The sequence below is a fragment of the Rhinolophus ferrumequinum genome, chromosome 12, assembly GCF_004115265.2.
Source record: "Rhinolophus ferrumequinum isolate MPI-CBG mRhiFer1 chromosome 12, mRhiFer1_v1.p, whole genome shotgun sequence".
In the NCBI taxonomy this organism is placed as follows: domain Eukaryota; kingdom Metazoa; phylum Chordata; class Mammalia; order Chiroptera; family Rhinolophidae; genus Rhinolophus; species Rhinolophus ferrumequinum.
Genome location: NC_046295.1, coordinates 38,719,816 through 38,735,452, shown reverse-complemented (window position 1 = coordinate 38,735,452; position 15,637 = coordinate 38,719,816). Strand labels below are relative to the sequence as shown.

General features: G+C 37.4%; 1 protein-coding gene across 1 annotated transcript in view; it reads right to left on the bottom strand.

The window, feature by feature from the left end:
- The window catches only part of TMC1 (transmembrane channel like 1), a 157,502-nt gene that overhangs the window by 19,991 nt on the left and 121,874 nt on the right, over positions 1-15,637 (bottom strand). The window contains exons 11-16 of the mRNA XM_033122084.1: positions 14,859-15,000; positions 14,066-14,260; positions 13,015-13,194; positions 12,737-12,898; positions 7,962-8,090; positions 1,715-1,782 (exon numbers count right to left, since the gene is read on the bottom strand). Coding sequence (XP_032977975.1) covers positions 1,715-1,782; positions 7,962-8,090; positions 12,737-12,898; positions 13,015-13,194; positions 14,066-14,260; positions 14,859-15,000 — 876 coding nt within the window. The remainder of the gene's footprint in view (positions 1-1,714; positions 1,783-7,961; positions 8,091-12,736; positions 12,899-13,014; positions 13,195-14,065; positions 14,261-14,858; positions 15,001-15,637) is intronic.

Genomic DNA, 15,637 nt, shown 5'->3' with positions numbered 1-15,637 from the left:
AGTCTTCTTCACACTACCCAGAGGTAAGACTTGACCAGTACCTGAAGGATGAACACATAGAAAGTGATAGTGCAATGACACTGCAGAGAGTTTGATAATGAATCAGCCCATGGGAGACCTGGAGAAGAGTTTTAGATTTTTAAGAATGTTAATATGAACAATAGTGACAGATAGAAATAGCTGTAAAATTATAAGTGAGGACAATCAGCACAGCCATTACAACAGCTTTTCTGATAATGAAAATGAATTTCTAGGCCGATCTGTTGTCTAAACTCTGGAAGAATAAGAAAGAGACATACAGCATATGGCTGCACAAATGGCTCCCCCCAGGCCTGAGGGATTTATGGCACTCTGCAAGAGCCAGGGAGTTTTTAGAATTGTTATAACACAGTGATTTCTCATTACTCCAATAGCAATGTTAGTCATTTGCTGCCATGACAGCAGAATCCTCTCTAGGAAAGGAAAGATCCAGAACCCACAGAATCTGCTCCCCTGACTCTCTCTGTCAGCAGTCATAGGTTGGACCACCTTGACTTTCCTCCCTGCTTGGAGAATAAGGGATGTATTTCATTCCTTCACGACTCTCTGGACACATGAGCCGTCATTTGCAAAAGTTAGCCAAGAACTGCATTTCAAAACAGACCAGACAATGGAGAAGATAATCTTTTTGTAGTCTTTTCTTCATATTGATTGCCCTAGTGAGGCACAAGAATTTCACAGGCCCCATGGCAGGATAATAGGGTTCTTGACTATGGTCTTTATATTACTGTTAATTTTAACATTTACAGAGAAGTCCAGTTTCACAAAAGCTTCATACTGCAGGCCAGCTATGATTGAAAAGATTTGAGTAACATATGATGCCTGTGAAAAAACTGAACCTAGTGACTGGTACTTGCACATAAAACAATGGTGTGGCACAATATTATATTAGATATGTATCACAAGATAAAGAAGCTCAATTATAACCGTTTGTGGATTGGGGTGCTTTCAGGTAAGAGTGACAGATTTCCAAGATACATGGTCACCAGATAAATTGTATGCTGTGATTCAATTTTTAAACTCAAAAATGGTTTCTACTGTATCAACTCATCTGAACCTACCAAGCTATATGGGGAGAATGCTTTCATTTAATAAAAGATATGGCAATCCTTGTACATCAAGAGAAATAATTCTGATGTGCAAATTGCCCTGTGAAACAAGTTCCAAAATAAAGATCATATTTTTAACTTGACCTGCCTAAAACATGTGTTTCATCTCTATATAAACTACTGGATTGGATGAGACGCAATTTTTTTAAAGTAGCTATAAATTGTATTTTAAACATATTCAATAGTTACTACATGAAATCAGTTTCTCAGAGACCTTACACTAATTTATTTCATACTTAACATGTAGTGATCATTCATGTTTCACTATTAGATCCTAGTGTCACAGGATAGAAAATATAAGAAGCCTTCAAATAATCTACCAACCAGAACGTAGACTCCCATTCTTTGATGAATGAGTGCTCTACAAAACAGGCACATGCCTTTGAGGACCAAGATTTAGATATGAAAAACAAAATGTAAACTATTCACAGTCATCCACTTTCCAAAGGCAAATGTTGACTCAGACACAGATTGTGGTCTCCTCTGACAACGGGTTATAGTGCTTTACGCAATAATGAACTTGGAGGCTCTTCTAAAAGTGGTACATTATCCAACAGCTGGCCTACCAGATCATGCCTTGGTTGAAGATCAGAGCGAGGACGTTGCCACTGATGTCAAACTCCGTGTATGAAGGCTGGAGGAGACACAGACATTCACTGGATTACTACCTCACATAGTGAGCATTGAAAGGCTAGTGTTTCATGTTTCTGCATAGATATGCCTAAGCTCTCAAATACTACCTTGCAGCGACTATAGCAGAATGGTCAATATAATACATAATGAGCAATAAATAAAATAATAAAGCTCCCTTTTTAACATAGTAAGTCTCATTTTAAAATGTTGTCATTCAATGCTGTGCAAGTGTTGTGAGACAGGCTCCCATACAGTGCTGCTGGAAGTAGAAACTGGAGCAACCTTTTAGAAACACAATTTGATGATACACATTAAAAGCTTTAAAAAAACCTCATTCTCTTTGACCCTGTTAAGTCTACTTCTAGAAATTTGTTTTAATAAAGTAATCTTAAATGTTGACCAATTTAAACAAGCCGTGAAAAAGCATCTAAATATCTAGCATTGTTTAAGTAAATACGGTGTATCCATATTATGACATATATTGCATCTAGATACAATCACTGGTAGAAGAATATTTAAATACACAAGAGAAAATTATGTTTTAACATTGAACAAGAAATAGTATATAAAATCACACACTCATTATTTTTTTCAACCCAATATGAAACTATGCATAAAGAAAAGACTTGAACATAATCAGAAAACTTAAAATATTATATGTGGATGATAGATTGTGGCTTTTATTTTCTTCCTTCAGTTTTGCCTATTGTAAAATATGTACTTTTTTAAACGTGAATTTCTTTTACAATAAAATAAATATAGAGAAATACAACGAAGTTTAAGAAGTTATGCAACTCAATATCCAGTGTTTTTCTCCTAGATAATACCATGCTGCTTAAGGCAGCAGCAACAGGCTGTTTTTGGGGAAAAGGGGTCACCAATAGGAACTGAGGTAGGTATCATTTCTAAAGCGGCCCATCCAAAGGCTTCCTAGTAACACATTAGGCATCCTAGAAGGAACACTTGCATTAATGGGATTAATACTAATTATCAAAGGCAATAAAACTGGCTTCTATTTAATTTGAAATAGAAAATAGGCAGGAGACTGACTAATTGCTAACAACACAAAAAGAGGACAGCAAAAAGCGGGGTGAGAGAACAAAGAGCCCATAAAAGAAAGAGCAAGGGAGTGGCAAGTCCCTGTTACTGCCCCAGATCCTCACATCTGCACGTGTGACTTCAGACTCATAATAACTTCCTCCCCAACACATACATGCACCACACACACACACACACACACACAATCCAAGAACCCAAACTTATATTTGTAAGAAGTTAGAACAGTTCTGTGATTTGGAACTCCAACAAAATGATCACAATATTTGAATGCTTTGTGGATGATCTGCATCATGTTCACAAGACGCAAAAAAAGATATTTGGCTGATATTTTCTGTCCTAAAATCAACAATGAAAAAAACGTGGCCTTTATGGAGCAAAAATGAATTGCTTCTCATCATGAGAAACATTAATTCTGTGTCTTTCCCCTTCCAAGGGAGCACTTTGCTCGGAATCATCTCATCTTCTCTCTTGGAGCCTTCTGAGATCACAAAACACATTTGATAAATTCTCAGTTGGGTGCCCTGCACCATCTGTGGCCTTAGAGCAGCTCTTCCCTGTGTCAGTTCAAGAATCAAACCCTCAACCTCGGCCTCTTCAGAAGAGTGTCATGATTATGACCACCAAACTATGAAAAATAGGGGCACCAGAAGGAGAAAAGGGAAGCAAGGGATTGAGGACCTATTTGAAGAAATAATGTCAGAAAGCTTCCCTAACCTAGCAAAGGAAATGAATATACAAGCCCTGGAAGCAAAGAGAATCCCAAACAAGATGAATCCAAAGAGGCCCACACCAAGACACATCATAATTAAAATGCCAAAGCTTAAAAACAAAGAAAGTATCTTAAAAGCAGCAAGAGAAAGGCAATTTACTTACAAGGGAACTCTCATGATTGTCAGCTGACTTCTCAACAGAAACTTTGCAAGCCAGAAGGGACTAGCACAAAATATTCAAAGTGATGAAAAGCAAGGACCTACAACCAAGATTACTCTACCCAGCAAAGTTATCAGTTAGAATCAAAGGACAGATAAAGAGCTTCCCAGACAAATAAAAAGCTAAAGGAGTTCATCATCACCATTATAAGGAATCTTAGAGGGACTTCTTTAAGAGAGAGAGAGAGAGAGAGAGAGAGAGAGAGAGAGAGAGAGAGAGGAAAAATATGAATAATAAAATGGCAATAACTACATACTTGTATGTATCAACAATTACTTTAAATGTAAATGGATTAAATGTTCCAATCAAAAACAGAGTAGCTAAATGGATAAGAAAACAAAATCCTTACATATACTGTCTACAAAAGACTCACTTCAGATTGAAACACACCCACTGACTGAAAGTAAAGGGATGGAAAAAGATATTTCATGATAATGAAAAGGAAAAAAAAAAAAAAACTGGGGTAGTAATACTTATACCAGACAAAATAGACTTTAAAACAAAAGCTGTAAGAGACAAAGAAGGACCCAGTATTCCCACTTCTGGGTGTTTTTCCGAAGGAACCCCAAACGCTACTTCAAGGGGACATATTCATCTATATGTTCATTACAGCACTCTTTACAATAGCCAAGATGTGGAGACAGCCTGGGAGTTCATCTATGGATGAATGGATAAAAAGTAGGTGGTGCATATATGAAATGGAATATTGCTCAGCCAGGGAAGGAAATGGATACTTGCCATCTGCAGTGGCATGGATGGATCTGGAGGGTATTATGCTACATGGAGTGTCAGACAGAGACAGTGCTATTTGGCTTATATATGGAATCTAAAGAACAAAATACACAAACAAAACAGAAACAAACTCACAGATACAGAGAACATTTTGATGGTTTCTAGATGGGAGGGGGTTTTGGATCAGGGTGAAAAAGGAGAAGAGATTAAGAAGTACAGATTGGTAGTTATAAAATAGTCATGGGGATGTAAAGTAAAGCATAGGGAATATAGTCAATAATATGGTAATAGCTATGTATGGTGTCAGGTGAGTACTAGACTAGTCAGGGGTATCACTTCTTCAATTATATAAATGTCTAACCACTATGCTGTACACTTGAAATTAATATAAAATAATATTAAATGTCAACTATAACTGAAAAATTTTAAAAGGGAGGAAAAAGGTGAAGGAGAATAAGCAGTTCAAATTTCCAGGTATAAAACAAATAAGTCATGGGGATGTAATATGCAGCTTCAGAAATATAGTCAATAATATTGTGAGCATGGTACAGAGTCAGTTGCTGGACTTATCATGGTGATCACTTTTTTAGGTATATAAATGTTGAACAACTATGGTGTACCCCTGAAACAAATACAATATTGTATGTCAGCTAATACACATTTTTAAAAATAAAATATTGCCAGTTAAAAACAAACAAACAAACTACTTTGTAGAATAAAGAAAAAAATTATCTGTAAGCTGAATCTAGCTTGCAGGCCGCCCAAGTTTGCAACCTCTCCTTAGGCTTTTCCATCTCTGCATCCCCTATCACCCAGCACAGAGATGTGCTCATAATGTTTTGCACCTAGTAGGCACTCAACTGTGTAAGCTGTTCATTTGATGGGCCAATGAAAATCGGATCCATGTCAGAGATCCATCATCCAACGTTAATGTTTTAAAACTTGTTTTGATGCTGAACTTCTGTTTGCAGAGCCTTCCAAAAGTAACATGGAAGAAAATTCTTTCTCTATGATCTAAAACAGGAACTTGTCTTTTTTCCTGTACTTTGTACTAACTCAAGAGCACTGTCAGCACTTAATAAATAATAAATTAGTCATTTAATTACAGCTTTTATGCATCCAGGTCATGTTGAAGCAAAATTTTCTAGCACTTAAGAAGAAAGCAGTAAGGGATAAAAGGCAAGCATATGCCAAGTGATAGTCTAACAACAACAACAACAAAAATGGCAATTTTTATGTCTGCTTCAGACAAGCTGAATCAGGCAAGGAAAATAGATATGAAACCAAGCCAGCTGAATACCTCATAGTAAGGGATGGGAAAGCAATACAACATCCTGGATCTATAGCATTACCTCACTGTCGTTCGCCAAAGAGCATTACCTAACTGCTTTTGGCTTTTCTGAGAGGCACTTTCAGTAAGGGTGATAGAAATGACCTAATAAAAGGTACGATCCCAAAGTCAGATGGCCAGGCAGAGGATCTAGGCTGGAGTCTTGAAAACAGTTCCACATGTAGGACTTGTCCTGAGACTAGAGGGCATGAGACAGGAGGGAAATCAGCAATAAAGGATATCCCTTCACTAGTGAGGAGAGAAACACCATTGGCTCAACAGTACGAAGCCAGAGATGACTCCATGGGCACCTTCCTGGGAGCAAGCAGAATCCTGTCAATAGGTGGTGTTGCCTTGGTGGTACTAGAATGCAGAAGTTCAGTATTGAACCAGCCAGTCAACACGTAACACCTGCCATGTGACAAGCAGAATTCCAAACATAGAGGTCAAGGCCTCTGTTTTCATTGAGCTTTCATTCTAACAGAGGGAGACAGATAATAAGCACATTTGAAAAAGAAAATGGCAAGTAGTTATATATCATACGAAGAAAATGAAACAGTGTGTTGAAACTGAGCGTGTCTGGTAGGCAGGCTGTCATACATTGGATGGTCAGAGAAGATCGCTAAGGAGGTGACACGTTAGCTGAGTCCTTAATGACAAGAAGGAATCAGCCATGACAAATTTTAAGAATCTACAACCCTAGAAGGAGGAATAGCTAGCTCAAAAGCAAAGACCATCTCGTGTTTGGGCATGAGAAAGAATCCCAACATTTGTGGACTTCACAAAGAAAGAGCAATAGTGGTAGGAAAAGAGCTCAGAGGGAAAGACAAGAAACAGAACACATAGGGTATGGAAGGCCCTAGCCAGGCGTTTGGAATTCCTTCTAAGTACTTACAAAGCCACTGGAGGATTTTAAGCAAATGAGTACTACCAACCTCCTAGGTCATATTTCCCAAAATGACTCTCTTGCCGCCCTCCAACTTCGTGGGGGGACCTGGGGTTGAACTTAACGGGTAAGCTCGTGATGGGGCTCAGAGAAACCTGTGCTGTTGTGAGAAATTTGTCAGTCAATTTGACAGAATTCAGCTCCACCAGTTGCCAGACCCCTATCAGCTCCCTGGGCCTTTCTCAAAAGTTCCATGACCCCCTGCTTGTGTCTCTGATGAGCTCTTATTAGCCTGTGAGCTTTATGAACTAAGCGCCATATTTACTGAATCCTTTTATCACCCAATGTACTGCACAGTGAGGGGCATAGTGTCCAGGAGTTTGTTTAGTGGAATTAATGGAATGTGTGTCTTGCTTCTTGAAAATGCCAGCAAGCTTCATGGGCAGGGAGTTGACTATAGGTCCAAGAGTTATTGAGTTCACCATTTTAATTGACAGGTTAAGATCCATTGCTGTAGTAATTTATGAGAATATTGTCAGCCATGATACTCAAGTCTGACACTCTCTGAATTAAAGCAGTACTCATTTAGTCTTCATTGACTGTGGTCCCCCCTTATCTGCAGTGTCGCTTTCCATGATTTCAGCTATCCACAGTCAATCGTAGCTCAAAAATACTACATGTAAAATTCCAGAAATGAACCATTCGCAAGCTTTAAATCTCCTACCATTCTACGTAGTGTGACGCAATTTCGCACTATCCTGCTCCATCCCACCACGGATGTGAATCATCCTTTTGTCCAGTGTACATGTACTATACACTTCCTGCCCCTTAGTCACTTAGTAGTCATCTCGGTTATCAGGTGCACTGTCAGGGTATCACAGCGTTCATGTGCAACTAACCCTCATCTTACTTAATAATATCTCCAAAGCACAAGAGTAGTGATGCTGACATTTCAGATATGCCAGAGAGAAGCTGTAAAGTGCTTCGTTTAAGTGAAAAGGTATGTATGTTTAGGGGGAAAAAAAACCAAAAAACATAGTATATATAGGGTTCGTTATTATTGCAGTTTCAGGCATCCACTGGGGGTCTTGGAATGTATTCTCTGTGGGTAGGGGGAACCATATTGATATCTAAAAAGGCAATCCCAGCCCCTAAATTCTGACATGTCTTCTTCTTACATAGAACGCAAACAATGAAACACAAAGTAATAATCTGATAAGAGAGAAATAAGTATCATACTTACATATCCATATTCCAAATCCCAGCACCAGCAGTAATTACAAAATCTTACAAAACATGCTCTGAGAAAGTCCCCAACGAGGATTGTGACATAGGTGGTCAAAACATCAGAAACAGTCAGCCGCACAAATTCCTGTTGAGATAATATCTGCATTAAAATTTACATTTCTCTCTTTAAATAGTCCTAGTGTTGACATCAAATTTGTTATGTTTCTAAATGGTATTAGTATGGAAATTGCAATTAAAGGCAAAAAACTAATTCGGTACGTCTAGCAAATGAAGAATGTTCACCGCTATTTTATTAATCTAAAAATAATTATTTTCTGTTCCAAAATTACTGTATCAAAAGTCGTCATATTGGGAAATTTTTATAAGCATGACACAAGAACCCAAAATGGGAAAATATTGAACACACAGAAGTTTAAAACTTAATCTGACAAGGAGAAATATTTATAAAGTTAAAGACAAATTTAGAAATAAGTACTTTCGGCATATATGATAGCAAATTAAGTTTTCCGAACATTAAAAACTTCTACAAATCGGTATGACAATAGATGGTTGATCCAATTGGGGAAAAAATGAGGAAATATTACAAATAAGAAATCTACAGAAGGAAATGTACAGTCAATTAAAACATTCAAAAATACTTAAACCTCACACACACAAAAATAAAAATTAAAACAATGAGTTGTCACCTCGGAGTGATATTTAAAAATCCATGCCTCCCTCTCCATATTGGTGAGTATGATGTAACAGGCAATGTTATACAATGACGGGGAACTCAGACTGGCACAATGTGTAGAGGGAAATTTGTGAAGATCCATCACATTTTAAAGTATGTGGAATTTGACCAAGGAAATTCACTTCCAGAAATGGAATGTGGGTGCTTCTCTCAACTCGCTGACAAGGGCAAGCTTCCCTATAAGAAACTCTCAGATTCCATGCATCTCATTCTTGTAGTGCTTTGTTGCCATTGTAAATTTGCAATTTTTGCGTAATTATTTAATTAGTGGCTTTGTTCCCCCAACAGATTGTAATTTTTCACAGGGGCAGAGAACTGGTCCTCCTGTGTTACCCCCTCCACCTCTAGAATCTAGCACTTAGCACGTAGTCAATAAATATGGAATGAATGACTGAGGGGTAGTAGATTCATGCAGTTGTTTCTGGCCATAACTTTTCTCTTCCCTACTCTTATTTTCCGTTTCATTCCCCAGGCAATTTGAGTTCAGATTCTAATAATTCGCATCACTTAGAGGTAGGCTATATGAGGGATATTTTTAGGTTTCCACTGACAGGTCAGGAAGGCTTGCTCAGGTAAGAGAAAATTTCAGAGTGTTTTTGAAGTCCTCCCCATCTGCCTGAGCACCCTCATTCCAATGGTTGGAATTCTATTTTTCCCTAAGCAGTGTCCTAACGCACACATAAAATAGCAGAAGAGGATTAAATATTATATTAAAATGTAAAAATGTCATTCATGTTTCATAGGAGGCACACACCACCTTGTAAGAAAGGGAATCCCCAAAACAGTGGCCCGGTCCATCTTGGGGACATCATCCAATCCCAGACCCAGCATGCTAGTCAGGAGGGGAGCATGGTCTCCACACAGGCTTCCTGTTGAGCCCTCAGCACCACACCTAATAACTTCAGACTCGTGACATTTAGTTAAAATTTCTGGGCAGCTTTGATCAGTAAACCTAAGTGAATCATTCGCAGGTAAAGGGAAAGCAATAGGCAAGAGCCTCGGACTGTAGATATTCCATGGCAGGAGTTTGGAGAGTATGTGTTGATGCTAATCATATTTCTGGGGGATAATTCAGTACAATGGACAAGGACGTAAACTCTAATGAGATTCTGTAGGTTAAATTTGGGCTCCTGTCATTGACTTCTTTTGAGGTCTCAAGCAAATTATTTTACCTTGCTAAGTCTCTTCATCTATAAAATGGGGATAATAATATAACTTATCTCAGAGGATGATTTAAAATTCAGGGAGATAGTGGTTGGCACCTTAGAGGTATTCAATAAATTGTTATCTTCAGCTGTTGGCTGCTGTCTCTCCTCCCCTAAAATGCAGACCTAAGTATATAGCTTCAAATAGCTGTCTCCCAAGAATCGCTCTGCTGCCTACCTATCCGATGCCACTGGACATGAGACGAAATGACTACATCTTGAGATTCCCTGGAATGATAAAGAAGCCACCAGATTATCTTATGGTTAAATTCAAACAGAGCTTTGAGTCCCACAGTATCCTTGAAAAAAAACAAAGCAGAAGAAACCCATGAAGGAGATGAGGGAACACCTGGAATGTTCTCATAGAATGAGTCTTTGGGGATGCATCTGCAATATTACATGCAAAACATCTGCCTTTACTAATTCTTCTACAGTCACTTTTTTTTTAAGTGGCTAAAATAAATGTTTTCAGGTGCATGGATATAGATAGCAATCGCTTAAAGGCCAGAACTTCCCAGCACTCGGGGTTTTTTATGTCCCCTGTGTTCTCTTTGTCCCCATGGATTCCACCTCCTTCATCAACATTCCATTCAGAACCACAACCCCTTCCCTCCTGATGGTTCCTGCAAACATTCCCCAAGAGCTGAATGCTCCTTTAGAGAAAGGAGGGTAAAAGAGAAGGGGAAATCCTTCAAGTGGCAGTAAGGAAAGATGATGAAGCAAGGAAGAGCACTACAAACAGGATTTTTTTTTAAAGGACAAAACTACCAGCATGGTCCACGGGCTTCCAAGAAGAAGAATTAAATAAGTGACTTTTCCTTTATTTTAACTGAGTATGTGTGGGGATATCACAGGTGCTTTTGCATAATCAGAAACATAAGTATTCTCCTAGATTGCATTGGCATTCATATCTAATTAATCATTGCCTCATCCCCAGAAATGAACAGCCCCAATCTTATTCTTTACAGTTAGTTCTATTAATCCTGTTTAATAGGTGTTTGCCTAGTAAAGGGTAAGTTTCTTAGCCCTCATGCCAGTCTGCATCGTAGGATGTACAGAAGAGAACACCTCAAACTCTTTGAATGTGTGAAAACTATACTTCCTGTTTTTTTCATTTCTCTCAACGTCTACTAAAGATTTAGGGAAGAGCTTAGATGTAATCAAACAGACTCATGCTAAACAGTATAACCAGACTTTGCTTCAAGGAGCCTTGAAGCACAGAAACATATATACTCCTATGTATTCCTTTCCTATTGGTTCTGTAACAAATTACCACAAGCTTAGTGGCTTAAAACAACACAAATGTATTTTCTTACTATTCTGGAGGCCACAGTTTAAAACCAAGATGCAGGTATCAGGGAGAAATCTGTTTCCTTGTCTTTTCCAGCTTCCAGAGGCCTCCTGCATTCCTTGGTTCATGGCCTCCTTCCTCTATCTTTAAAGCACATCACTCAAAATTCTGTTATTTCATGAGGCCCATCCACATAATCCACGATAATTTTCCTATTCCAAGACCCTTTATTGAATCACGTCAACAAAGTCCGTTTTACCCTATAGGTTAACATATTAACAGGTTCCAGGGATTAGGATGTGGACATCTTTGAGGGGCTATTATTCTGTCTATTACACTGTGGATCACAAGCACCTCTCTGCGAAGTGTAGGCAGCTTTGATTTCATTCCTTTTCATTTATTATTTCATACATTACATGTTCCTATAAACATGTATAAAGTGTGCATGTCTGCAAATTAAATATTTAATAATAAGTAACTGAAAAGACAGGGGTTTATCAGGTCCCTGAAAGCTTACAAAATAAAGTAAAATAAAATCCTTAATTATACTTTTTGGACTCAGTCGTAAATGTTATGTTCTAGCATTATATACATTGTCCATACTTTTTTTTCCACAATTGAACCACAGTTCATTGGCTTAAGTCCAGTGAGCATCTGATAGAGAATGAGGGCATCTAATGATATCCATATTTGTTTAAATTATATGAGTTTTATAAGACTAATGTTAATTTTCAATTTTCCTTTTATCTTACAAAAAATAAATACACAGTAAAAATTATTTAAATAATTTCACAAAGACCACATTCCTGCTGAAACTCAACTGTTGTCTGACAGAGCAGTATGACATATTTTTAAAAGTCAATGATGAAGCCAAGTCCAAAATTAGTTTATAAGATGCACATTAAAAGTGTTAATTCTAATGAGATAAAATTAAAGCCTTTTTAAAATATAAATTGTATCTGTATAGAACTAAGGGATCCAAAGTAGATTTTTCACTTTTTTATTTTTATTTTTTTTTTGGTTTGGTTTCCCTTATTGGACAGAAAGCCATATAAAACATTATTTCTTTTCTCTGATAAATTACTAGCTTTGGATTGGGGCCATATATGCAATCATCATGAAAACAACTAACCTAAGATTCTATTTCCTTTAATGCTTAAGAGACAGCTATTTGACAAAATTGACATTACTGAAATTACAATAGAGTTCCATTTAAATATTCTCTTGGATCTGTATCTAAATCCAGGTGCCTTATTAGAACACAAATAGATAGTAAACACCTCACTCTATTTGAAAATCTTCCTTTATATGCAACTGTGAAAGGGGTGTAAGAGTAGAACTTACCTCAATGGATGGATGTGAGGACTGCATGAGATAATATATATAAAATTCACAGCCAGCACATGGTAAGATTCAATAAATCTTAGCTATTTTTTTTATTAGTAAGCAATTAAAAAACAAAGGCTACACTTATGAAAGAAATATTGACCGTACCCTTTTATAATCCATTAAATGTCACGCACTTTTGTTTGTGATATTACCTGTCCCACCATTGTTTCCCAGCAGGGTCCTCGAGGTACATCTGCAGGGTGTACAAAAAAGGGTGCGGCAGTGCCATTTCCAGTGACTGATGAATTGTAGGCCTTGATCATGTTGGCTTCCCATAAGGTAATATTGGCCTTTACAAGCTTCTCCTCTTCGATCTGGAAGAGGAGATGGACACAAAAATGAAGACAAAACAGATTGCATGTCTGGCAAACTTGACACTGGGAATGTAATAACATGCTGACAGCAACAACAATCCAGGCACAAGATTTACCTTGTTGTAAATCTCATCCATCAAGGCAAGAATAAATACATACAAGTTGCCTAAAAGAAGAGCAAAAATGCGTCCCAGTAGCCATTTCAGAGCAATGAGGGGATGGTAGTCTTCCAATTCAGCAAATAAGTCAAACAGTGTCGGACAGAACATCCCCAGGAGGGACATGACCATGTTCATCTAGAAGAAGACACAAGGGATGAACTGGGTTAATGGTGTTGAGGCATTGTCATCGCTTTCCTCCACACTTTTGTAAGATTCCAGCTAGATTCCTTTGATGTTTTCTAAGACTAACTAAAGAAGACTGTACCATGAATTTTTTAAATTCAATCTTAATAACACATCAAAGACAATATTCAACTCACATTCTCAAGGTGTGCTTGTCTATGAACTTGCGTATGTACATATACCAGTAGTAATAGTGTTTCTTGATATAATGAAGGATGCAATTGATATTACTCTCTATTCAAAGACCATGTATTTTTCTCCGTGGTAACTGATTCTGATAATCACAGCAATATTTCCAAAGGAAATGGAAAATGATCTGCTTCAGGAACGAGGTACAAACTGGAAATACTAATTTGACAACCATCAGCATATGGGCTAGTTGAATCAGTTAGAATGAATGAATTCCTTGAGATGGGCTCAGGATTAAATGCTGCATTTTGGAAAAATCAAACTGTCAGGAGTGGGGAAAAAAGGAATGGGTTTTATCAAAGAAAACAGAGGATATTCATAAAAAAAAGAAAAAACAAGCAGACCAAAAAACAAAAAATAGCATCATGTTATTGAAGCCACTGAAGCGAAGGCAAAAAAAAGTTTGAAAACAAAAAAGAACTTGACTTATAATGCCAAAGGCAAGAGAATGATAAGGGGAGAGGGAGTGACAGAGAGACAGAGAAATAGGACCGTTAAGAAATGTGGTCCTCACAGAGCAGGATGGAGAGGATAGGTAAAGAGTGGCCTTATTTAATATTCCATCATAGAAGCATAACCCACAAAAATCTCAAACGTTAAGTTCTAAGCACATAAAAAGTATGCAGAGACGAACTTCATTTTTTTCCCACCACCCAAGGGTGTCAGGGTCTTGCTGTGCGAATTCCTGGGATCGCTTCACAGCCCAAAAGATGAGGTATCCACTCGCAGCAAGTGTTAGAAACACGAAGAAGTTAGCAAGAAACCTCAGGAATCTGATCAAGTGGACATTTTCTTCTATTTCGCCCGCTCTTTCTTCCAATATGGCTTCCTGTACCCAATCAAAACAGAGAAAAAGACAAATATCTGAGCTACAAAAGAATCATCAACTCAGGTATTAATTTGGCAAACATCAGAATCTGAGGAATGAAAATGTAAACTACATCTGGGATTCCACAAATCAGTGAAAATTGCCAGCAAGTGAGACCAAATGAGAGAAAGATGGAAGAATTCTTACAAACACGAAGTGATCTAATACTAGTATTCTAAATTCTCTTCCATTACAGTTTTTTTTTGTCGTACAATAATACTTTAAAGTCATTTTAAATACTGAGCTAATTTATTCCTGTAAATATTGGGCATTGTTCTGTTATGTAAAATATCCGATTCTGATTACCACCAGTAACTGTTGCCTGTTTCAAGCCAATGGCATTACTTGCATACCAAATTTAGAGAAGAAATAATGCTGCCATGGGTGATCAGATATTTTCCAGTCATAATCAGAACTCTGCCCAGATCCTGGTAGGCAGAAATGATGAATTAATCTTTCTTTTAATTGTCAAGATACTTCACTAGATAGACTATATGTAACAGCTCCAATTTTACTCTTGGAAATACAAAGAAAAGGCTCTTGAAGTTGGCACCTTTACCTTGAAGTTCATTGTGATAGAATTGAATTTATTGTCTGCTGTTTCAGGATTGCCAATCAGGAAATCCCAGCTGGTGAACACCTTCCAGCTGAAGTTGAAAGTGTTGTCATCACCACCATCATCACCAATATTTTGGGTCATCCTGTAAAAACAGGAAGTTTAATCCAGCAACCAGAATACAAAAGAGAAAGGGAGAGGCTAGAGAGTGGCTAAATATAATTATAGGTAAATTGGAGAAGCAATATCTAAAAGACATATATTTTCAAACAAATTGCTTTTAATAACCAGAAAATAGAAGTTTATATTTAAATTTTGTTTTTAAACTGTGAATTTTCCAGGTCTTCAAGCTTAAAAGACTATTAAGCATTAATGATTTTAAGAATTAAATAGGTTATATGAAAATACATATTTTTAATTTGTTTTCCTAAACTGTTTTCTTAGCCTCATACACTTTGTTTTAAACCTTTTGTGGGATGAGCATCTCTTTAGAAATATGAAGAAAACCACTGGATTCCTCCCCAGGAAAAAAAAATATGGATAGGCTCTGAAACTGTTCTGCAGAACCCTTGAAGCCTCGGGATGGACAAACCAAGGTCTGATCAGGAAACTCCTGCATGTATTTCAATTCCCCCTTGAGTCTCCTCCCAAAGAATGATTACACTGAACGCATGAAATTTCTCCATACTTTACAACTCTTAACCAAAACTCGGGATTTTATATATGCCAAGTGGTTACATATGTTCTAATTAGTGACTTAAAAAAAAAATTTTGCTTGGAGA